Below are 25,484 nucleotides of genomic sequence, written 5' to 3'. Positions count from 1 at the left end.
TGTATGCAGTATTCAAGATGTGGGCATACCATGGATTTATATAGAGGCAATATGATATTTTCTGTCTTATCTGGCCCATATAGACCATTGGTCTGATCTGGTATGGCCATTCTTAGGTTCTAGATTTTTTTTCTGAAAGATATCTAGGATTTATTTTTAGGGAGTTCTGTAGCCTCTGTTACACAGCAGCTCAGACTAGATTATCACAATGGTCTCTTCTGGCCTTGAAAACTATGAAAAATGGAAGTAGAATTAAACTTTTCTGCTTAGTATCATGATTGATTTTATTGGTCTTTCCATGCCTTTATAATTTCCATGTAATATTAAACATGCAAGCACATCCTGTACTGAAAATCAAGTGGTGATGTGTACATTGCACCATAAGTTGGTTCTCACCAAAGTCCTCAGGAAACTGCTCCTTGTGGACTGAGAGAGATACTTTCCTAGCCTTCCCCAGTGAACTGAAACAGTGCAGATCTTGGAGAACCGAGTACAAAGGAGTGGGAGACTGTTTATTCACTTCCCCTCGAAAGAAACTCAAAACAGCATGGTGAGCAAATAGACAGAAATACAACACTAAGAGATGCTTTAATAAGGTATAATGGATTCACCATGACCTTGAAGCCTTGCCTAATCACAAAGAATCTCTTACACACAACATAACAAGTTGAAAAAAACAACGGGAGCTGAGCTAGTTATTGCTACAGAGTTTGTTGATTTGATAAGGAGGTAACATCCTCTCTTGGCTGGCTTCCTGTCAAAGCACAATCTGTTACCTGAAGTCCATCACAGTTTTATCATAGTATACCACCACCTGGTTAATGTACTTAAAGTAACTCCCCACTTCAGTATGTGAGGGGAAACTTTTTTATTTTGTATTTCTCTACAATTGCATATTAAATTTGATTTTTCCGATTTACCAGGTCTGGGGAAAATTTGAGATGTAGTGCAGGTTTTATTATAATCCCTGTGCATGATCACTTATGTTGCTCTTCTACTTCTGTTGTGGTTGTTTTTTGTTTGTTTGTTTGTTTTTCTGGACACCTCCACTCCACCTCCAGTACATGAATTGTGGGGTTTCCATTGTGTCCATAATTAGTGAAACTTCTGCTCTCCTCTCCCACTATTAAATTCTGGGCCCTTCTCATGCCCCAAACTTGTAGATAAGATAATGTAAATTAATCAAATCCAGGGATGATTGAGGAGCTGTAGAAGGACTTAATCAAGCTAGGTTAATGGACAACATCCTGGCAGATTAAACTCAATGTTGATAAATGAAACGTAATGCACATTGGAGGGAAAAAATGGATTTGCTCATATACCTTTCAGGGCTCTAAATTAACTTCTGTCAACTCAGGAAAAGGAACTGTGGTCTGGTCAGTGTGGAGCTGTGGTCACAATAAGCAAATAATCTTAAAATGCCTAAGGAATAGAGTGGAGAATAAAACAGAAATGATGATATTGCATAAAGAAGTGTTTGCCCTCACCTGGCGTACTGTGTCCAGTACAGATCATGCCATTTCAGACAAGGATATTGAAGAATTAGAGGGCTATCAGAGGCATGTAATGAGAATCACTGGTGGCATGGGAAAGACTTTTATGAAGAGAGATTGGAAAGATTGGGATTGCTTACATTAGAGGAGACCGATGTTTTCAGAGAACCATCCACAATGACTCCAAGATCTTTCTTGTGTGCTAACAGCTAATTTAGACCCCATCATTTTTAAGCACACATGATGAAGACAAGGCTGAGTCATGTCAAATCATCCTCCTTGAAATGAAAATAAACAGTAAAGCCAAAGGAATTATTTCCACTTCATCTTATTCATTGTTTACATTCAACGGCCACCTTGAGGGCCTAGAAATGGGACTGTCCCCCAGGAAGCCTTGGTGCACTAGTTAAGCAGACAGGCACTTTTTTTCTAGGAGAGCAAAGCCTTAAAGATAACATGGTGTGGCTCATAAACCAGATATGTCCATCCCAAATAGACATGTTCACCTCCTGCCATAATCTTAAACTGGGTCAGAGCTGTCGTTCATAGTGTTCCCAAAGGTTTGGGGATGGTGTACAACATAGTCCCTATAGACACATATTAACGGTGGGATTAAAAAAAAAAAACCTGCTTCAGGGTTGTCTTATTAACATAATAAGAAACATATGTAAGACTTATGTGGAAAAATAGTAGGTGGCCATTAGAAATATAAAGAAATTACTTTTTTACGCACAACTATTTTCATAAGCGTCCAACCTCAACACAGCCCCCATATAACATCTTTGAGTATCCTTCTGGTGTCTAACTGTTTTAAGTTATGCAGCTCTATTTTCCTGCACCTATAAAACAATAATAAGAAATAGATCATTAGTTACAGTAATATATTGCATTAAATACTAATATTCTCATTGGTATGTAAAGCAAGAGAGGTAACCAGTTGCTCTGTTCATTTATATTGTAAGGTTAAAAGCAGATAAACAGGCTGTTATCCTGCCCTACATAGATGTTCAGGCTCTTGTCAGATTTTTTTTCCCCATAACCCCTCATTTCAAAGCTGTGGAAAAACAAAACAGAAACAATTTTCCCTTCGATTTTTTTTTTAATCTTTCCAATTTGTGTATACATAGATGGTTGCTTACTACATATAATACAAACACTGACAATATAATTTCAGAATTTAACAAAACATGTATGTTCCTCTTTAGTTTTGCCTTACAAATCCTTATAAAGATGGCAATCCTCTTTCTAATATGCTAGTCTCTCTAAGCTCTTCAGAAGTATTCACAATAAAGTAGATATCAGATTTAGCATATAAAAGAGTCCCTCCCTCAACCACTTCAAAGAAGTGGTGTGAGATGGTTATAATACTCAGTATAGCAACTCTTCTGAACTATGATGTTACAATTCTTTGCACTCATGCATTGAGAGTAGGGACCAAGAAGGGATGTTTCCATAGCCAAGTGATAACATGCTTGTACCCCTCTAAGTGAGTGTGTAATTCACTATGTAATGTGACTTCTGGTGTGCTGAGAGAAATCTAACCAACGGTGGGGTCTAAAGGTACATCTGCCTTTGTGATCCAGTCTCTTATTTCCTCCGTAACTTGTGCTTCTGCTCCCGCATCTCTTCCAGCATAGTGTGAATCTTCATCATTGATTGCATTGTGTCTAGACAGTGTCATAAATTCCCACTAGAAGCTTAATTTTATGTCTTCCGAAGAGAAACTTTGGAATGAACATCCATCTTTTGCTGCAAGTTAAACTGTACATTCTCTCTAGCAGTAGAGAAATGATATTGGTAATCTGTCATTCTATTCTCAGTGCATTATATTTTAAAAAGGGATGTAGCTAATTTGCATGCAGTAAATTTGAAAACATGAGATTAAATTGCAAGTAGGGTATCTAATGAATTCATTTTTATATAGAGTGAAGCGTGCATAAATGAAGTTTTAAAACCAAGTTCAATAGCCCATAATGGCTCTGAAGAAACTGTTAAATATTCACGTCTCTCTCTTCAGAAACATCTTGGTAAACAAATATCAGGGGGTAGCCGTGTTAGTCTGTATCTACCAACAGCAAGGAGTCTGGTGGCACCTTAAAGACTAACAGATTTATTTGGGCATAAGCTTTCGTGGGTAAAAACCTCATGCCCAAATAAATCTGTTAGTCTTTAAGGTGCCACCAGACTCCTTGTTATCTTGGTAAACAGACTGACACAATACACTCCATCGTTTTAGTCTCCTATACCATGGGTTGTGTAGTATTTTTTGGCTAGCAAATAACTGATCCAATAAATATCTATAGTACATTTCCATTGAGTTACTGATTACATAGCAAGCCTGCATGATCATCTAAAGAAGCTTTTTTAGTAACTAAAGTTACTCAGGTATTTGAACTGGGAATGGAGGAGAAAGCATTTGGACTTAAGCGATCACTCTATCCTGTGGGCTTACCTAAAAAGCGTTTTTTAAAACTTCCGGAGAACAAAACTCTATTGCTTTCTCCTTTGCCCTGTGTATTCTTAAGAGATCAGTGTCTCTTGCATATTTCAGTACAGACCAGACTTCTACTTTCCAGTTGTCAAATCCTATAAATTATAATAGAATCTGTCAGATTGTGGCAGTATGACAAGCACAGGTGTAACTTCAATCTAAAAGTTGATACATCTGATAGTAACTAGTATTTACCTTTCCATCTTACAATATTGACCTTTGTCTGGCATGTCTTTTCATTACACTTTCTGGTACCATGATAGATAGATATATTAATAAGCAAAACGAGGATATATTATGAAGGGCATAACTATATCAGAGCATTGGTCATGACCAGGAGACAAGACTCCTATTTCTGGACCTGAAGCATTCTAGGCACATCACAGGAATGACTTGGCTGGTCTTTACAGTGACACTATCTCTAGTGGATGTTCTGTCTGAGAAAAAACAAGAGGACAACTGCACACTATGTCAGAGTGCACATCTTTATACCAATTTATTTAATTATCCTTCCATTCACCTCTTCACTGCACAGTATCAGAACTAGTCAAGTGCAATCGGTTCTCTACTGCTGTCTTTTTCTTTCAAATGTTAATGAGTTGAGACTGAAATAGTAGTAGGAAAAACATGGACAACTTTCTTTGCTTGCAAAAGTTAACGTGGTCAGAATATTTCATTGTCGAGTTCTTTTTTTAAAAAAAGAGTAATTGACCTATACTGTCTTTGGGTCAGAGACTCTGATTTGTGCTAGATCCATACACATACAAGGTGGGCCCCAGCCTTGATCGTCTCTAGGTGCCAATGTAATAGAAATAATACAAATGTAAATCATGATCATTATGTCATCTCTCTTTTTATTTAAAAAAAAAAAAGTCGGCACCAGTTCATTGTTCCAGTGGAAAAAACATATTTGAGTGGAAAAATCAATATTTCATCATTTTTTGTGTAGCTAGAGGCATAGTGTTTAATAGGTAACTGAATTTAGGGAGTGTGTCTCTTGTGTTTGCTGGACAAGTGAAAATTGTATTCTTTGATTAGTCTTACTGCAGACAACAGGAATACAGTTTTCAATAAAGTGTTGATTTGGGGTATCCATATAGTCCTTTTAAGGGAATTATTGGGGGCGGGGGGGGAACTTGTTGTGAATCTTTCTGTAACCTTCCTGTTCCCAGAACTGTGATAAGGAAGACAAATACAGAAGCCTCATTGAAACCATTGTGAAGCTTTGCTCTTTTAACAAAGAAGTATGAGATCTATAAATTTAGGATGTATTTGATAGCAGTCACTTAAAACCCTTGCCTTGACTGCCCCCATTTTCAGGTAAAACAAGTTTACCACAGCCGCCTTGTTTTGGAATGCAGGGCTTTATAAGTAGTGGTTCAATATCTAGTCCTCTCACTTGTGCTCTAAGGTAGGTTAACAAGTTACGTTGTCCATTCTGAAGATTAAGAAACAGACACAGATGTCTTGTAACATGCTCCAGGCCCTGTGGGAGAGACTGCAGTACAGTCAGAATCAAAACTTGGAACTTCCTGACTCTGGGTTCTGTGCCTAAACAACAAGTGTACCATACACCAGCTCCAAATATAAATCCTTTTTTAGTTCTAGTGGTCATCCCAGAAAATCTTCTGTTCTCTGTACCCAGAAAAATAACAGGAGAAAGTGAAAATGAGATTGCGCTATGCAATTGCAAAACTGGGATGGCTGCCATTTTGGAGGGACATGTAGTTTTCCTGAGCTGTTGTATAATATGCAGCCTGTGGGTCAAGTCACTGTCTGTGTTTTGGCCACTTTTACTTTGGATATTTGTTTCAAAAACTGTTTATTTTCTAAAGAAAGATTTATTACTTAAATATAGGAATGTCTATTTTTATTTTATTTTTTTAATTTAAATACAGGGGTAGTTATTGTAAGACAGCTTTCTATTGCCAAGGCCATGAAACTTTAGTTCTAGATACTGAAACTTTTCCAAGTCTTTGGCTGTTGTGCAATCTGCAATTACATTTTAGTGTACAGCAGCATAAATTGGATGGGAAATATCTTACACAGCAAGACTTGAGTTAGTGTTGTGTAAGCTGAATGTGAACTTGCAGCTGCTTCAAAAATAGAATTTGAGCACACCAAAAAAATGATTGAACAGCATGTTTCTTTCACAGTGCCTGTCTGCTTGGTGAATGTCCTGTTACAGCTGGAATGTTTGTATTAGTAAAACTAATATTTGAACTTAACGTTGAAATACTTCATATAATTTAACTAAAAACTAGAATTCTCAGGTTCCTCCTTAAAACTCACTACTGTCTATACAACATTTACTTTCATCCCTCTAACACTCCACGCTCAATTTAAAATAGATTAAACTGAATAAAAATGAAGGAACTAGCAAAGTGCATACTGTGCAAACATTACTAACCTCCATGACCTTAGTCTGTGTAACTGGCCCTATTGGGTCCCATCCCCTTTCGCTTGTTATCTCTCCCTCTGTTAAGTCCTGCTGGTCAGTGACTTTAGTGGGACTATTTATGTGTAAAGCAAAGCAAGGTGTGTAAATTTGGCAGAATTGGGAGCCTTGGTTAAGATCCTTAGGGCAGAGACCATATCTTCTTCTTCTTGAAGTGCTAAACGCGCTTTTGATACATAAGTTTGTTAGCTCCAGCTATTAAAATTTTTGTTGACTACTTGTGATAAAACACATTTACACTATTTCCATTATCAGAATTTTTATAATTATTATTTTATTTTTTATTTTGCCATTGGAAGTCACAGCCTAAGACAAAGGACGGTACTAATGTCCATAGCTGACTAACAGGCAATCTCAGGCCTTTTATAGGGTTGTAGGCCTGACTGCCGCCGGCTGGATCTGCAAGATAGGTTGCAGGAGAAGCAGTCATATCCTAAAAACGAGGACAGTTGCTGAAATGCAACTATCAAGCCTTCTGAGGCTAAGACAGTTTCCTGTGCAAACTGCTTCTGGAGAGTATGTTTCAGCCGCAGGTTCTGTCAATCTGAAGTCCCTACCGCACGTAAGTAGTTAGTGTTAGAGACAACTGTTTGACGGGGGAACACGCTGACCAGAACAAGGCAGAGGAAACTGTGTTGCGCTCAACCTCAATCTCCCTTCTGAAATAGACCCTTTAGGACCAAAGCCAGATCAATGTCTAGCACACCACCATAGAAGACCGCTTCTAGTGCTGATCCATGTTATTCTAGAACCACATAACAATGCTGTATCAGCAGTCTCTTCTCACCAATGCCCTCTGTTCCAGTCTCCCTTCTTGTCTCTTCCAATCCCTGTCCAATGTGCAGGAGGCTGTCCCTAGTACAAACGTTACCCGGCAACCTGGAGAGGCAGATTGTGAGGTGAAAAGACAAGCTGACGTTACTCGTGAAGTGGATCGTGAACAACTCAAAAATAACTGAAGCTGTAGATCAGTTCATGGCCAGATTCAGACACAAGATGCACTCCAATTCCCATAAGCAGCATTGCAGGAAAATCAACGGCAGATATGATTTTTTTTTTGCGGGGGGGGGAGATCCCCATACCAGGAAGCTATAGTAGACGGCTAAATGAAGCTAAGCTGAGTTTCTTAAGACTGGATACTTTTTGCACCTGGGTGGAATGTGGTAAAACTGATAAAAGAAATAGTATTTTTCAGTTCACCTCATACAAGTATTCTAGTGCAATCTCTTTATTGTGAAAGTGCAACTTATAAATGTAGATTTTTTTTGTTACATAATTGCACTCAAAAACAAAACAGTATAAAACTTTAGTGCCTACAAGTCCACTCAGTCCTACTTCTTGTTCAGCCAGTTGCTAAGACAAACAAGTCTGTTTACATTTATGGGAGATAATGCTGCCTGCTTCTTATTTACGATGTCACTTGAAAGTGAGAACAGGCATTCACGTGTCACTTTTGTAGCCAGCGTTGCCAGGTATTTACGGGCCAGATATGCTAAACATTCGTATGCCCCTTCATGCTTCGGCCAACATTCCAGAGGACATGCTGATGATGCTTGTTAAAAAATAATGCATTAATTAAATTTGTGACTGAACTCCTTGAGGGAGAATTGTATGTCTCCTGCTCTGTTTTTTACCTGCATTCTGCCATATATTTCATGTTATAGCAGTCTTGGATAATGACTCAGCAAATGTTCATTTTAAGAACACTTTCACTGCCGATTTGACAAAACACAAAGAAGGTACCAATGTGAGAGTTCTAAAGATAGCTACAGCACTCGACCCAAGGTTTAAGAATCTGAAGAGACTTCCAAAATCTGAGTGGGACGAGGTGCAGCTCTTGCTTCAGAAGTCTTAAAAGAACAACACTCTGATGCGGGATCTACAGAACCCAAACCACCAAAAAAGAAAATCAACCTTTTAATGGTGGCATCTGACTCAGATGATGATAATGAACATGCGTTGGTCTGCACTGCTTTGGATAGTTATCGAGCGGAATCCATCATCCGCATGGACACATGTCCTCTGGAATGGTGGTTGAAGCATGAAGGGACATATGAACCGTAAGCATATCTGGCACGTAAATATCTTGCAACACCGGCTACAAAAGTGCCATGCGAATGCCTGTTCTCGCTTTCAGGTGACGTAAACAAGAAGCGGGCAGCATTATCGCCTGTTAATGTAAACAAACTTTTTTGTCTGAGCGATTGACTGAACAAGAAATAGGATTGAGTGGACTTGTAGGCTCTAAAGTTTTACATTTTTATTTTTGAATGCAGTTATTTTTTGTACATAATTCTACATTTGTAAGTTCAACTTTCATGATAGAGATTGCACTACAGTACTTGTATTGGGTGAAGTGAAAAATACTATTTTTGTTTTTTTACAGTGCAAATATTTGTAATAAAAAATATAAAATGAGCACTGTCTATTTGAAAATGTAGAAAACATCCAAAAATACTTAAGTAAATGGAATTCTATTGTTTAACAGCACAATTAACGCAATTAATCATGTTTAATGTTTTTAATCGCTTGACAGCCCTATTTTCAGCACTTCCCAGGTGCATCAGATTTACCCTCATTCTCATCCTCTTTTCCCTTATGTTGGCAGAAACCAAATCCATGCAACCTGTGTCAGGACATGTGCACCTACTCACACACTTGCATGATGATCAGTGCTCTGCGTCACTGTGAAGAGTACCTGGTGACAAGCTAGTGGTGGGATAGCAACACAACTGTGAGTGTTTCTTGTAGACACTGTTACAGGAACTTTTTTGTGGACCTATGAACCTTTTGACAATCACGTACCACACAAGAGTATCTGGAACACTGCTGACTATGGCCAGTAGTTGTGCTACAGCAGTTTGATTTAGGTTTTCTAGTGGTGGCTCTTTGTCTCAGTTCTGATACTGACTTTGGTTCTGCTATGTGTAGTAGGGTTTGTCTGACTAATGTGTGGTGGCAGTCGCATTGCAGGTTAGCATATGGAGTATAATATGCCAAGGGTATTAACAGTTGAGAGTTGGCTCTGGTTCCTCTTAAGGCTAAATCTTACCACTCCTACAGACTTGTGTACACCTGAGTAATCTGGCGCATATGCGGTAGGGAATGAATGGAATATGCTGCTTGTTTTGCTAAGCAGTATAAATGCACTGCTTAATGGACTAAGTTACCAGCTTTGTGTAAAGTATGGGCTTTCACATAGGAAATTTTCATATAGGAAATGGTTTAACTTGTTTGTTTAGGCTGATAATTTTGCTAAAAGGACAAATCCACAAGACCCTAAGAATGTTTTTCAGAATGCAGTATATGAAAACTGACAAATTAGACTTTAAAAATAGAATAGGTCTCATGAGTCAAAGAAATGCACCTTCTGTTTGACTTCTGTGTATGCTAATGCATAGGCATTTTAGATGTTCTGAAAGGACTGCTTATGAACAAAAACATGTTTTTCTCAAGTGAGATCAAATGATAGTGGGTTTCCTTAGGAAAAGGATGCTTCCCTAGCCAAGATTCATAGATCACCCTGCCACTCCCTTGTTCATCTCTACTTTCTGAACTAAATCCTTTGAATTTGGAGGTAACTGACTACGCTGAAATTCTGTGGCAGGTTACTCTAAAAGAGAGAAGGAGCTAATGGAAAAAAAAATATAAGGGATTTGTTGATGTATTTTACAAATGTATAGTTCATACCTTAACAAAACAATAAGGTAGACTTCACAAGAATGTTGCATTTTCTAATCCTGTCTAGTCACTTTTGCTTTTTTTAAATGAATATTTTTTCTAAAGACTGCAATAATTAATAATTGCTTTGAACAGTAAAGACATTGCATTGTACACTGAAGTGTCTTTATACATCAGTGTGGCATTTACTTACATGCAATGAGGGGGAAAATGTTGAGCAAGGGGCCAGTAAACAGTTTGCAGCTATGTAAGCACTAAATTCCCTCAGTCTGTTATGAATCTCATATTTTGGGTATGCAATTGAGTGCTCATGTTCACAACAGTGCATGAAAAAAGAAAAGGGGGGAAAAGCCCACAATTTTCTGTTGCATTAAACTTTCTTTATACCAGACACTGTGTCAATGAGGTTATGTGCCGGACCATTCTAAACACCTCACATAAGTACATCTACTCTTTAATGTTAAAGACTTTTAATTGTGCTAGAAACTTTAGCAAATGTCTCCATGCCCAATTTTAATGAAAATAATTCCATGACTCTCTTATAAATCAAAAGGAATCCCAGCAGCTTGAGGGAAAAATATAGGCAACACCCCAGCTTTTTATTTTTTTTTTTTATTATTATTATTATTATTATTTATTTTTTTTTAACTAAATTACAGAATCATTTCTTCTGAACCAAAGCTGAGATGAGCCAAAACTCTATAAATATGGTACATTAAGTGCTGTGATCTATAAAGTAATCTCCCATTCCGGTAAATATTAAATGTAGAAATAGGTGTGCCAGGATACAAGAATGTGACCATCTTAGGCTGTATGCCAATGCACAAAATACTTCTGTATAACTTGCTGCATACATAGAAGGGAATGAGTAGTACAGCAAGCTTGCTTGTCAGGGTAGTATAAATGTACTAGATAATACTGGAGTAAGTTCCCAACTTTGTGTTAAGTATATGTCTGCATATTTTAAGGGGCTTTTTGGTAGTGGATGCTTGAATAATTTGAATAGTTGCTTTATTAACCTGTAACTAAGTACACACGGAATAAAATAGGATATATTGTCCACATTTTTGTCTACTTTAAACCAGTAATTGATTTGGTTGAATCTGTTAACCAAATCCTTCTCTGATGACTAAAGAAGAACCTAGGACAATAAGTATATAATGATGAATAGCCATGCTATTGTCTCCTAGCACTTAATAGTAGTCAGATGCTGAAGTCCTTGCTTGGTCCATATTGAAGCACATTCTCACTGATTTCAGAGTTTGCTGGAGTAAAAAGTAGTGAGTAAAGACCTTGGAGTTTGATCTAGTAATTTGTCACTTTCTGATGGAAGTTGCTATAGAAAATACAAAGCCTAGATTGATCTCTACCCTCCCTTTGCCCCCACTGCAAATATGCAGGGGCCCCCCCCCCATTTTATGGATCGACGATTTAAGCCTTCTCTTTTTTTTTTTTATAAGACAAATTACTTTGAAATTATTTCCTGTCACCATCTCTCACTTCTATTCTTGTGTCCTCTGTCACTATTAACTCTCTCATAGAAATGGAAAAACTCCCCACCACTAGTTACAAGCCACTGGAATTAGGTTACAAATTAATTGCTGCTAACATAAATAACCTTCTGTTCCTCCAGAAATCTCCTGGAGGCCAGTTCTTATTAACTGGCAGGGGCCATTCTCAGCTCACATCTCTCACTCAAAAGGTGGATGGAGCAGGTCCGTACTGGTCGTCTTTGGGGGAGGTGTTATGATACTATAGTATTTTTTTGTAAATTTATTTTGCTCAGTTTCTTTTTCTTTCTAATGGCAGGATCTCTGTCAAAGATGACAGAATTATCAGGGTTCTGGCTTAGTTTGAAACGATGTTATCAAGAGCAACGTTTTCCCTATCTGAATATGACAGCAGGATAAAGCTTTTGCTGTTGGAGGCAAACATTTCAGTCTTCACTTCAGATCAATGTGCTTTTGTGAACACATCAGCATTGTCGCTGATGGATATTTGGTAACTTTTTTTTTTTTTTTTTTTTTTTGGTTAAAGCCTTCATTTTGCTAAGGCAAGAAAAGACCTAGTACATGGAGGTCAAAGCATGCTTGCAAATACATCTATCCTATGAGCACAGAAAACTGTACAGTTCAACAAACCCTGGATACACCATTAATATATCCTTTCCTAAATTGCCTGTTGTATTCTGCCCAAGTCCAAGTATACAGACTTGCTCCAGTCAGGCAGCCAGTATCTGAACTTTTAAGTAGTCCCCAAATAGAGTTCATTGTTGTCTCCTCTGTGGATAGTACTGGGGAGCTTTTCAAACACTCTTAAGATGGATCTTTAGTCAATACAGCTGACAGAGGGCAGTTGTATGTCTGGCTGCATGGCATTATCTTCACTGAAAGATCTTTATTCATTTTGAAGGAGCTGTCTTCCAGCCCAGTAATACTTTGGGGGCTAGAGCTGTAGGCAAACCTATTACATTTTTAAATTTGTCTTGCTTCCACGATCCCCTGGGCAGCTTCACCATAAATGGAGATGTAACCCATTTTGCTCCTAACATTGAACTTGACATTCACTATTGAATTTTTCCCTCTGTAAGAGGGAAAATTACAAATCTAATGCCATGGTAATTATCCAGCATGCATTTCTCCCACAGCACGTGGATGCTTCTGGGTGTGGAGCCATATCCTGGCTCATTCTTTTTCCTCCGAATTCTCCCTAATACACTTGAGCGAGAGCTGGATCTGGTATCATGAGGTGTTGGTCTGCCTTGTCTCTCCCTCGATCTCAATAATCTTTAGAAACTGCTTTGTCTATATTGATTTTTTTCCCCCCAGTATTAAGCTTTTCATGACAGTCTAGAACTACTAACAGTGGTATGTAACCTATCATTTAAATTAGCTATGCTCCAGTCATCTGGTATAGAAGCTGATGTGACGCCAGATTTTAAAAAAGGCTCCAGAGGTAAGCCTAACTTCAGTACTGGGCAAACTGGTTGAAACTATAGTAAAGAACAGAATTAGCAGATGCATAGATGATCACGATTTGTTGGAGAAGAGTCAACGTTGGTGAGACATTGTTTTTGTAAAGGGAAATAATCTATTAGAATTCTTTTGAGGGGGTCAACAAGCATGTGGATATAGTGTGCTTAGATTTTCAGAAAGCCTTTGAGAAGGTCCCTCGCCGAAGGCTCGTAAGCAAAGTATGCAGTCATGGGATAAGCGGGAAGGTCCTCTCATGGATCAGTAACTGGTTAAAAGATAGGAAACAAAGAGTAGGAATAAATGGTCAGTTTTCGTAATGGAGAGAGGTAAATAGTGGTATCCCCCAGAGGTCTGTGCTGGGACTGGTGCTGTTCAACTTATTCATAAATTATCTTTAAAAAGGGGTAAACAGTGAGGTGGCAAAATTTTCAGATGGTACAAAACTACTCAAGGTAGTTTAAGTCCAAAGCAGATTGCAAAGAGTTACCAAGGGACCTCACAAAACTGGGTGACTGGGCAAGAAAATGACAGATGAAATTCAATGTTGATAAATGCAAAGTAATGCACAGTGGAAAACATAATCCCGACTATACATATAAAATGATTGGGTCTAAATTAGCTGATCGTGGAGTCATTGTGCATAGTTCTCTGAAAACATCCACTCAATGTGCAGTGGCAGTTAAAAAAGCGAACCAAATGTTAGGAATTGTTAGGAAAGGGATAGATAATAAGACAGAAAATATCATATTGTCTCTATGTAAATCCATGGTTTGCCCACCTATTGAATACTGCGGGCAGATGTGGTCACACCATTTCAAAAAAGATATATTGGAATTGGAAAAGGTACAGAAAAGGGCAACAAAAATGATTAGGGGTATGGAATGGTTTCCATAGGAGGACAGTTTAATAAGACTGGGATTTTTCAGCTTGGGAAAGAGACAACTAAGGGGGGTGGGTATGACAGAGGTCTATAAAAGCATGACTGTTGTGGAGAAAGTAAATAACACAAGAAGTAGGGGTCACCAAATGAAATTAATAGGCAGCAGGTTTAAAACAAAAGCAAGTTTTGGCTATGCGTTGTGTGAAGAAAATCTGTGGAATGCTTTGCCAGAGAATGTTGTGAAGGCCAAGACTATAACAGGGTTCAAAAAAGAACTAGATAAGTTCATGGAGGATAGGTCCATCAATGGCTATTAGCCAAGATGGGCAGGGATGGTGTCCCTAGCCTCTGTTTTCCAGAAGCTGGGAACGGGCCAGAGGGGATGGCTTACTTGATTACCTATTCTGTTCATTCCCTCTGAAATGCCTGGCATCGGCCACTGTCAAAAGACAGGATGCTGGGCTAGATGAACCTTTGGTCTGACTCCGTATGGCCGTTCTTATGTTCAATATCTGCATGAAATTCATGGTGACGCAGATCTCTACAGTAAGTGGGGTTGTTAGAGTGGAATTCTGATTAGTATGTAGGAAAGGAAGGTATGTAAGAATCTCTAGAAAATCCACATACTTTCTGCATCATTTTATCTTCAGAGGGGATAGATAGATAACTAATTTGTTGATATCTGATACAATGCTTAGAGGATAAGGCATTTGTTTGTTAAAAATTTAAATCCAGCCAGCACCGGAAACTTAAAGGGTAAGTACCTGTGATCTTAAATTGTAAATTCTTTGGGGCAAGGACTGACGTCTCATGTTTTGTACAGTCCCTGGGACAGTGGGACCTTGGTGTATAACTGGGCTCCTCGGTGCTATTGCAATACTAATTAAAAATAAATCTCACAAGTGTGTGGGCAGTGATGCTGACTGCCCCTAGTTTAGGTGAATATTTTACAACTACTAGGAAAACGTGACTCTCCATGACAGACAACTATCCACACATACTGAGGAAGCTAGACTGGAAGGTGATTTTTTTTTTTTTTTTTTAAACAGGAAAGCCACCCATTTTTCAAACTTCCTCCTATCTGGGCTATAATCTTCTCTCTCTTTCTTTTTTCTTTCTTTTTTTTTTTTTTTGGGGGGGGGGGGGTAAGAGAGGTGTCCATTTTCCCATGCAGTTCCTCAGGAAATTTTGACTTTGTAGATGTTCAGTTGCAAAAAACCTTAAGGTTACTCCCTCATAACAGCATCTTCACCCTGTAACTCCCCAGAATGAGACTTCAAAACACCAAACTCATACATTTTTCAGGGGAAGGGGGGAACTGCAGGGAGTAGAGAACACAGCAAATGCACAGTTAAGGTGGGCAACCTTATCTAATGAAAGTGTTAAAAGAAAACAAAACAAACCTTAAAACACCCTGGAAAATGACCATTGAGGTAGCACTTACCACACAACATAGTCACCCAGCGAACTGGGCACCTGTACAGATGCCACGAAGAACTCAGAAGTCCATGTGATACTGTATCCCTTCATAGTAAATATTTGCCATTATTGGAATCTCTTACAACAGAGTCCATGATGTTAAAGTGCACACAACTGTGAGACAATGCTTAGATGCTTTCTATATGGTTAGATACATTACACTCAAGAATAGTATCTGCCATTTCCCAAAATGTGATCATGCAGGATGTTGAGGATAACTCAGGCACACACAGGAGGGGCTTTGCATCTCAGAGGATTGATGCACCACCTGCTTACCATCCATTGAACTTACAAGATCTTGCAGGTCAGAACAGAGGTGACTGGCAAAGATACCTAAGGAATTTTGCGTTTTGCCTGCTTGCATTGCACCAGGTGCCAAGCATTGCTCTGACTCCCTTTAACATATTATACACACTTAAAAATTAGGATCTGACATCTGGGAAAAGTGTCTTAGTGGTCAAAAAATATCATATGTAACTTCTTGACTTACTTTATTTAGTAGTCTAGTCAAGCAGACTAGTTGGACTTGGGATGCATGCACACACACTCCTGCATAGAAACTGGAAAAAATTTGTATTTAAAAAGCTGTGTTAAAATTAAGTAATAAGATTTTGTATCCCTTTAATATATAAAGAGTGCAGTCTCACTCCTTTGAGTGGCATAATTGTTCATTTTATGCAGTTTTTCAGTCTATAGAATGCACAAAGATCTGTCATGAAAGGACTAGAAAAGTATCCATTGATTCATCGAGTACTCTCAAAGTTCTTTTTAAATCATTTCACTGGCAGCAAAATATGACTTCACTTTCAAAGGGACAGTTCATTTCCATGGTAATGTGACTTGCATTCTAGAGCAGCTGAAGAATGGATTTTGAGGTGGGTGGGTACTCTGTTATATTTCAGTAACTAAGCAACCAGCAGATATACTCTATGCTTTATTTCCATAATAAATGCATTTAAACTACATTTATTTGTGCTTTGCTTTCTTATGAGGTTTTAAAAATTCTGGGTTTAATTTCTGGCGGACCGTGTTGTACCAAGAGGCGTACAAAAATGTGCAGAATGTAGGCTGAAAGTCACTTACAGGGGATAGTTTGGCTCCTCCTATGCTCTAAATTCTTGATGCTAAATATTTATTCTGCTGCCTGAATTCTTTGTAAGCAAATAAAACTTCTGAATAAAGATTAAGGGGCCCTGCTCCATTTCTATTCCATTCAGAAATGGGCAGTGTCAATGTAAATTCAAATATTGTAGATAAACCATCTATTAGAGGTGATTATTATTGAAGTTTTTAATAAGGCTCCAGTACTCTTCAGGGCAGTACTGATTAAAGAAAATGTAGCTTTTCAGCAAAGTAACGCAGCCCCCAAGATCTGAGTTCATTGCAGTGTTTTCTACTAGTTGAAGATGGACTGTTGAGTGCATTCTCCTACTCAAAGGATAGTAAACTGCCAGGATTTATCATTATTCAGTAGCTCTTTAATAACTAATAGAATTCTTTTTAAAGTGCAAACGAAAATGTAAAGAATAATTTGGATTAAATGTGAACTTAGTTTTTTGCTGCCTGATTTGATGCTGGACACTGAGAAGGGAAGTTTGGCGTACCCCATTCAAAGTGTCCATCTGTTCTAATCTAAATTGTAAATACACTATCTCCTATAGGACTTTACATTTAAAAATCCTTGCGGAATAGGGTATGACAGACAGTCCTCTGCTAGGATAGTAGTGGTAAAACTGGTACTTCTAGATATGTGGGGGACTATCCCAAAATAAACATATTTTGGGGGATGATAAAAGCAAATTCAAAGAAGACTAGGTTAAAAAATTCATCTGAACACAGCCACCTAGTTGCTGGCAGTCAGGGAATTTCCAGATGAGGTAGATCTTGGCAGGTTTTGATTGCTGCTTGTCTATCTATTGCTGCAGGCTGGTAGAAGCTTTATGTACCCGTGCTGTTGTGATAGTACAGCAAAGTATGTGACATTCTTGTCACAAACATACAAACCTGAAATTTAACAAAAATATGCCATACTTGTGTGATGGAGGGGTCAGCAGACTGAATGGATTACAGGGCTACAGGCCAGGTTCTTTGTGGGGAGGCCACGGATTATCTAGCAGGGCCTATAAAGATAGAGAACTCATTGGCCTCCTGGGAAACAAGCCTGGTGCATCAAAAGTGGAAGGCTAGTTCTTGGGATTGGGAGTGGTTGAGCAGCTCAAATGCTATACTCTAAAAAGTCTGCTCCTCAGAGCTAACACTACTAAGATCAGTGTAAGCCTTTTATTAGTGTGTGTTTTGACACTGGTCTGTTTGCTGCCTTTTTAAAGACTTCTCTGCTCTGAAGAGGAAGGGAAACCAGTGAACATGTTTGCTGCCTGTTTAAGTTTTACGTTCTCCTTGCTCAAAAGAGGGAAAACCACTGCATCTCTCAGCTTGCTTGAAGGCTTTGCTTTAACTCTCTCCCAGAGAAAAGCAAGGAGTTTGTTTAATGAGGAGGAAGAAGTATGCTTAAAGTCAGGAGCATTTGAGAAGCAAACCTGGAATGCTGCCACAACTCCAAAGAGCAAGGAGGATTGGAATTTGCTTACCTCGATGCTGAGGGAGTGCTAAGTGGCCACACGGTGATCTCCTAAGTACCATTTATTAGACCCTAATAGTGTTGCTAAACTAACTAGCCTAATGTCCTCCACAAAAATCAGTCTGCAGTCATCACAATGGCATATTGACCTTATTTGTGATTGTCTAAATTTACATTACCCTAGCATACCTGTTGGGTTTCTGTACTGACACTGTTAACTAATAGCTGCTACTTGGTGGTTTGTACTCATTTCTGTATACTGAATATTGTGTGTGCAAGTCTACTAAAAAATTTATTAAGAGGAGACCATGAAATAAAGGCAGTTCCATTTAATGTTAATAATTTGTATTACCATAGTGCCGAGGAACCCTAGCCACGGACCAGGATCCCATTGTGCTAGACACTGTAATTACACAGCAAAAAGCAGGTCCCTGCCACAAGGAGCTTAAATCTAAGACCTGTCTACGCCACAAAGCTTTATCAGTAACAGTTCTGCCAGCATATAGCAGCTGGCATAGCTATTTCGGTGGAGGTGTGTTTACATTTGGCTGCCTTTGCTGGTGCAGTGGGTCCCCATAGTGCCAAGTTGTATCAGCAGCAGCTGTGCGGCACAGTGGGAAGGCATCCCATTATCCCCATCACCATCTGGCACATTACTTTGTGGGAAATGTTTGCAGGAACACATGTTGATATTGAGGGAAACCAGTGCTCTCAAGGAGTTGTGGGAGTTTGGGGTCAAGTTCCCACAATTCTCTGGTCCATCTTGATATCTACTGTCTTTCTCATGACAGTTTTCAGTCTGTCCACCACCTCACTGGCAAATATGCATGCTCAACTGATTAGCAGAGCTCTTGTGGCTGCTTACAAAACAAATCAGTCACCCTGTTTTTAATTTGTGGAACCACAGCTACCACAGTGTGGCCGGCTGCACGACACTACAAATGAAAATACTAAGGGGAAGTGGATGATGCGGCTATTGAATGAAACTTGGCCAGCTGCTGCAGGTGGCCACTGGGAGTTCTGGACCCATGCAGCAAGCACCAAATGGTGGGATCAGATTGTGATGCAAACCTGGGATGACCAGCGGTGGTGGCATAGCTTTTGGATGCAGAAGGCCACATTCCCAGAACTGTGTGCTGAGCTCACCCGGCACAAACACACCAAAATGGGAGCTGCTTTTACAATGGAGAGAGTGGATGTGAGACAAGAGACAACAGATGGATATGGATAGAGGGATGGAGGAGTACAAGGAAACAATGTGACCATATTGGTTGCAATGATAGACTGCAGTCTCAAAACAAATTTGATTGTTTTCCTTAAAATCTGCCAAGGTGTATCTAACCCTTCACTTACTCATCTATAAATGACAGTTAAAACTAAAAAGGTAATTTTAACCAAATGCATGTCTTTTTTAAATAGTCCAAACTATAAGTCTTCCAGTATCGACACTAACAAACCACCTCAGGTATCCTTTTCTGAGTGGCATATGTTCCAAAGAGCTACATAAGAGGCATTTTAGTTAAGTATATTTGTATAATGTCCCAAGTCTATAACTTTCTGAATTACTTGATTTTTATGAATCCGAGGGGCACTAGGGTACTGTGAACCCCTCCCAACCTTTGAACAAGAAATTCAGTAATTCGGGTAGAGCCATTCTGTTTGCATACTATGAAATGTATAAGTATCTAAAGGATGAATAACAATAATTACCGGTAGATAAAAATTCAAATAACGTTGGACTAAAATCCTTGTAACTTTCTCCACCTCCATACAACATGTTCAACCCTGCTAAATTAACTCTTTACATTAATTTTACAGCTGGTAAAATGTGACAGATTGACAGTACTGTGGACTGAATTCTGCTTTTCCACCAAAGGGGTACAGCAGCGCCACTATAGTCTCTTCCACCACAACCACCCAGCCTCTAGCTTCAACCAGGAGCTGGAGGGACATCGGTCTTTGGCCTCTCTTTCAGGAGCCCTTTTGATTAGAATGTGGTTCATGTTGCTAGTAATTAGTTGTCATTGCTATCTTAATGACTGTCGGATGGATTATATGAAATGTGTTGGTGGCCATAGTCCACTTCCTAGTGGGCAAAAGTCAACATCAAAAATGCTACCACACATGCCAGATAGTTCGTTATTATTGGGCATTCAGCAGAGATGCCAAGGATTGGGATGGGCATAGAGAATTAACTGTCACCTTATCCCTAGATACAGTTAATGACTGAGGCAGGCTAGTAGGGAATCAAAGGGATTCTTGTGTTTTGTTTTCTGGGCAAAATATTTTGGTTTTCAAAGGCTATTTGTCTAGTAACTCTAACATTCACTTGAAAATTAATATGAATGACTGACTTATTTTTCCTCTACAGAACTGTCCGTGTGTGGCTGAAGAGAGAGAGTGGACAATATTGGCCTAGCATATACCATGCAATGCCATGTAAGTATTTTGGGATGTTCATTCTTTACTGTGTATTTGCCGACTGACTTCTTTGGGCCTGGACATGTACCTCTGAGCTTGTGACCTTTTGGGGAGCTCACAATTGTATGCTAGATACTATACTTGAGCTAAATGTCTAGGTTCTCTGAAGCTTGTTTACCAAGTTATGAACCGATTAAAAAAAATCCCCTATCTTTTTTTAAATTTAATATAAATTATTTGATACTTTGTAAAAATTTCTCCTTTGTTTCTATTACTAGCTCAAGTGTTAGTAGTGGTGATTTCTTTTTAAAAGCAAAAGGCACAGTCCCTACCCTGAAGAGATGACAATCTAGTTCAGATTCATGATGCACCAGTATGAGCTGAAGGTGGTGTAGGGAGTTTTGCAGAGGAAGTGGTGTCTCTTTTGTTGAGAGAGGGTCTAGAAGAGAGGATTGTCTGATATGTGAGAAGAGGGAGGATATCCCCAAAGAGGTGGCATCAGTGAAGATACAAAGAGGAGAGTGGGAAGAGAATACGTTGGGGCTGGATTGGATGGGCAATTTGAGATGAGCTCAATCTTCTGGCGTATGGGTTCTGATGCTGGGTAAGTGATATGACCACTCTGTCACAGCAGCAGCATCCGGAGATGTCAAGCATATCCATCCACCATCAATGAGCTAACTAAAGAATGAAAGTAGAAAGAAGTGAACAGAATTATAGACAGGAATGGTGTTTACAGAGCCTTGAAATTAAGGGGAAATGAGGAAAATCAATAATGGGATTTAAAGTAGGCAGTGATCTGATCAGAACAGTGGGAAAAGGTGTGCTTATTTTTAACTAGGCATCCTGGAGGGACAGGAAGGTGGAAGTTGAGGGAAGCCAGAGAGGAGAATGTTACAAAAATTAAGGGAGGAGATGACCATAGCATTTGTCAAAGTTAAGCAGTAGGGAATGGAGAAGAGTGTGGGTTCCATAGATGATGATGATGATGTAGAGGAAGATCAGAAATGGCTTTCGGCAATGGAAGGAAGAGAAAAAGGGTGAGACATCAAATTTCTGAGCTGGGGCAGTGGAGGAGGCTAGTGGAATTTGGCTGCATTAGAAGGGAGGGCCAGCCTGAGGGCAATTGGAGGTGAGTGAAGAGTGGGGGAGAATTCATGAGTAGAGGGGAAGATCTGTGTGTAAGGGGAAAAGAGTGGAGGATGGAGGACAAAGTCCTGAGGGTCATTAACAGAATACTGGAGAGGGGAGGTGAAAGTGCAGCAAGAGGAAACTAGAATCACTGAGTCAGGTGATGAATGAATGCTTGAACACTTTTATATACAAATGTAATGCAAATCACCAAAAGCCAGGAAACTCAGTCCAGTCTAAAATTCTGCCATTAAAGGGGTCAGTCAAGGCTGAGGAGTCTCCAGTAAGAACCTTTCATATTTCACCCCTTTCTCCTATAGCATTATAACCTTTAAAATGCTTAGTGGGCAAGAATCTGGTATTGGCTACTGCAGGATACTGGACGTACAGGCCAATGGTCTTCTCCAGTGTGGCAAATCTTGGCTACCTTCTAGAGAAGGGTTGCACTAGTTGTAGAGGGAAGTTTATAAATGATGCACACAACAGGTTGACATGACTTCTTTGCTGATGCACCATGTTAAAGTTCTGTCAAGCTGCTGACTCCTTAGCAGGTATGGCTCCTTAAGTCAGTTCACACAGATATAACAGAAGTGGGGAGTGATTTTTAGAGAGAGGGTACCAGATCTAAGGCAGGTTTCTGCATGGAAACCCTAGGGAGAAAGCTTAGGCTGGCTTGTGTTGTGCTTATGAGTTACCAATAAAGAAAAAAATAATGGGATGGGTGGGAGGGGTAAGTTTGAGCTAAGTGTGCGTGGATTCTATTCAGAGCTGGGTGGAAACCCCACCTGCTCGTAGTGTACTGAAAACCAAAGTTATCCTGTGAATCTGAGTTACTAACATGTAACGCTCTTCCCATCTCTCTTCCTTCCTCAGCCTTGCTCTCCAATCAGAGAATATTTACATGTTAAGTTTACATTTTAAGACTTGCTGATTGACAGACCCATCTCTTTACTGGGAAATGCATTGTACCTACTCAGTGTTTAGTTCCCCAGTAATGGCTTGTAAGCTTGGAGTCTTAGCACAGCATTGTTGTATTGATGGGTTACTAACATCCTGCAGCAGGAGTATGCAATATTTTTTGACATGTTCCAAACCAAACCAAACATGCTCAACGGGGGAAACACCCCAGTTACTCTATTCAAGAAGGATTCCAGGTGTCCCTGGCAGGCCGTTTCTTCTAACCGCCATCTTGTGTCCATGGGTGAGCTTGTGGGAATCTCAGTGCTTGAGTGGTCTGTATATTCAGTATGTTGCTCAAAAACATACCGGGCCACATCCTCTGCTGGGGTAAAAGTAGGTAGCTCCATTGAAGTCAATGAAGCTATGCTGATTTATAGCAGCTGCAGTTCTGTTAATCTGACCTAAGCAGTTGTGTTCCCTTACCTAGCTCTGTAGTGGAACAGATGCCTTAGCGGTAGGTCGTTTATTTGCTTTGGCTGATATTTATTTCTTTAAAATATTTGTATACATTTGTGTTTAAGATTTTTGTTACCTCTGCCCAGATCCCCTAGATCCAGAGGGTTGGGTTTTGTGTCTCTGCAAACGGTGGGTGTCATGAGAAAACATGGGGACATCTCGTTAATTCTGTCTCAAATCAGTTCTGAGCAGGGTAATTTTAGATTTCCCTCTGTCCTTCTGTTCTAATCTTTAAGCCCAACTGATCTGTGGCATGTGAATCCTGCCGCCTACACCACTTGTCACGCAGTCTGAAATGGCTCCCAATTGTGAGTGCCAATTTCAGGTCAGACTGTCAAGGCATATACGCCAAACTGGTGGTATAGTCTACAACTAGATTTCACCAAACCGGTAACACATGTGCACTCCTGATCAATCTGTTAGTCTTACCATTTAGTCCCAAACAGTCCCTTTAGGCCAGAGATGGACAAACTACGGCCCGCGGGCCATATCCGACCCGCGGGACTGTCCTGCCCGGCCCTTGAGCTCCCAGCCAGGGAGGCTAGCCGCCGTCCCGTCCTCTCCTGTCCCCACTCCCCCACAGCCTCAGCTCGCTGTGCCGCCAGCGCTCTGGGCGGTGGGGCTGTGAGCTCCTGCCGGGCAGTGGGGCTGCAAGAGCTGCCGGCGTGTAGTAGATTAAATTGCTCCTCGTAGGAATGTGCTACTTACGGAGCACCAGGACTGGCAGCTGTAAGTAGTACACCGTAAGTAGCACATTGCTACGGGGAGCAATTTAATACAGTACACCCCGGGTAGGGAAAGCTGTGCCTCCCCAAACAGCCTGGCCCCTACCCCCTATCCGCCTCCTCCCAGCCCCCCTCAGAACCCCCGACCCATCGAACCCCCCCTGCTCCTTGTCCCCTGACTGCCCCCTCCTGGGACCTCACCCCCATCCAACCCCTCCTGCTCCCTGTCCCCTGACTGCCCTGACCCCTATCCACACCCCCCACCCCCTGACAGGCCCCCTGGGACTCCCACTCCTATCCAACTGTCCCCTGCTCCCTGTCCCCTAACTGCCACCCCCCAGGGTTCTCCTGCCCCTTATCCAACCCCCCCACTCCCTGCCCCCTTACCATGCCGCTCAGAGCACCAGGACTGGCAGCCATAAGTAGTACACCGTAAGTAGCACATTCCTACGGGGAGCAATTTAATACACTACACCGGCCCTCCATACAGTTTCGGAACTCGGATGTGGCCCTCAGGCCAAAAAATTTGCCCACCCCTGCTTTAGGCTCTTCAGCCTACCTTGCCACCCAGACAAATTGGACTTCGTGATACTGGTCACTATACCAAATATCACATCTCATTAAGTTACTCCCAACCCCAAAGGGTCCGTCACTTATTCCAGGTCAATGGATACTCTCGACATCACACCAAAGACAATGCTGGCAGCCAATTTCTCTAGTAAACAACTAAAGGTTTATTAGTTTTTTAAAAAAGGAAATGAACTATTGAGAGGTTAAAGCAGGTAAAATACATTAACAGGTGAGTCAAAGTTTATAAATCTACAATTCTTAACATTTCAGTAATCTGCTAAATTTCCAAAAGTTCCTCAGGGGTTACCCAGAGTAATTCTAGGGATCTTTGTCCACTTGTTCAGTATTCCACCCTGTTAGCATCCAGTTCAGAGATACATGATCAATTGCTGAATCCATTCTTGTAGCATCTTTCCAGGGAAGGCAGTCTGGCAGGTGTTTTCATTCATAGCATGAACCCTCTCCTTTTGCTGATTAAATATAAACAAAGTCTTTGAATTTCCATTGTCGAACACAGCAACGCATGCTTTGAAGTTAGCGATCTTGTACATTTCCAATGCTCCATTCTCATATAATGTAAGCATAGTGTGATAGCCAGGAACAATCCTTCATTAGTTTTCATTAAGTTTACACATCAAGAAAAATCTTATTTAAGTATTCTCACAATTTTTGATCTAGGGGTTAATTAAGTACAGGGATACACATAATGTAAATCGACGGCAATCAACAGTTTCTAGATAAGTGAATACCATATCATTCGCATTTCCTTTGAAATAAATTAACAGTCAAGTGAATTAGTACACTTAACGTTTCTTTGATAATCTCACACAAGAGAATTGGCCTATTGCTCTGACTTGAGCTGGCCTGTCAGCCTCACCCCCACACCCAATTTTGAGGAACATCTTGCACCATCCCCCTCGCCCAATATCTTGGAAAAATTTAGAACTATCGAACATGAGTCATGCTGTTCTAGCATTTCTTTCTAAGTGCATACAAGTATAATCCTAGGGCTGTGAGGTGTTGCCTGCTGAATTGACACACATTGTGTCTTTTCTATATCATTGTTTCTGAAAGCTATTGGATGGGACATGAGTGATTGTCACTCCCACTGCCCCACACACCTCTTACACCAGAAGTGACCTTGCTACCTGAGTGTGGAGTGGCATTGCTGTGTTCTTCACACAGT

General features: G+C 40.1%; 1 protein-coding gene across 2 annotated transcripts in view; it reads left to right on the top strand.

The window, feature by feature from the left end:
* WDFY2 (WD repeat and FYVE domain containing 2) overlaps nt 1-25,484 on the top strand; it is a 113,199-nt gene that overhangs the window by 36,260 nt on the left and 51,455 nt on the right. The window contains exons 1-2 of one of the 2 annotated variants that reach the window (XM_026653423.1): nt 9,172-9,176; nt 20,407-20,474. In XM_026653423.1, coding sequence (XP_026509208.1) covers nt 20,468-20,474 — 7 coding nt within the window. In that variant the 5' untranslated portion in view covers nt 9,172-9,176; nt 20,407-20,467. Of the gene's footprint in view, nt 1-9,171; nt 9,177-20,406; nt 20,475-25,484 lie in introns of those variants that run through there. The other variant, XM_026653422.1, reaches the window with a different exon arrangement.

Source organism: Terrapene carolina, unplaced genomic scaffold, assembly GCF_002925995.2.
Source record: "Terrapene carolina triunguis isolate 2854851 unplaced genomic scaffold, T_m_triunguis-2.0 Scaffold139, whole genome shotgun sequence".
Taxonomy (NCBI): Eukaryota; Metazoa; Chordata; order Testudines; family Emydidae; genus Terrapene; species Terrapene triunguis.
The sequence above is the reverse complement of the archived record's forward strand: the minus strand, read 5'-3'. Positions and strand labels throughout refer to the sequence as shown.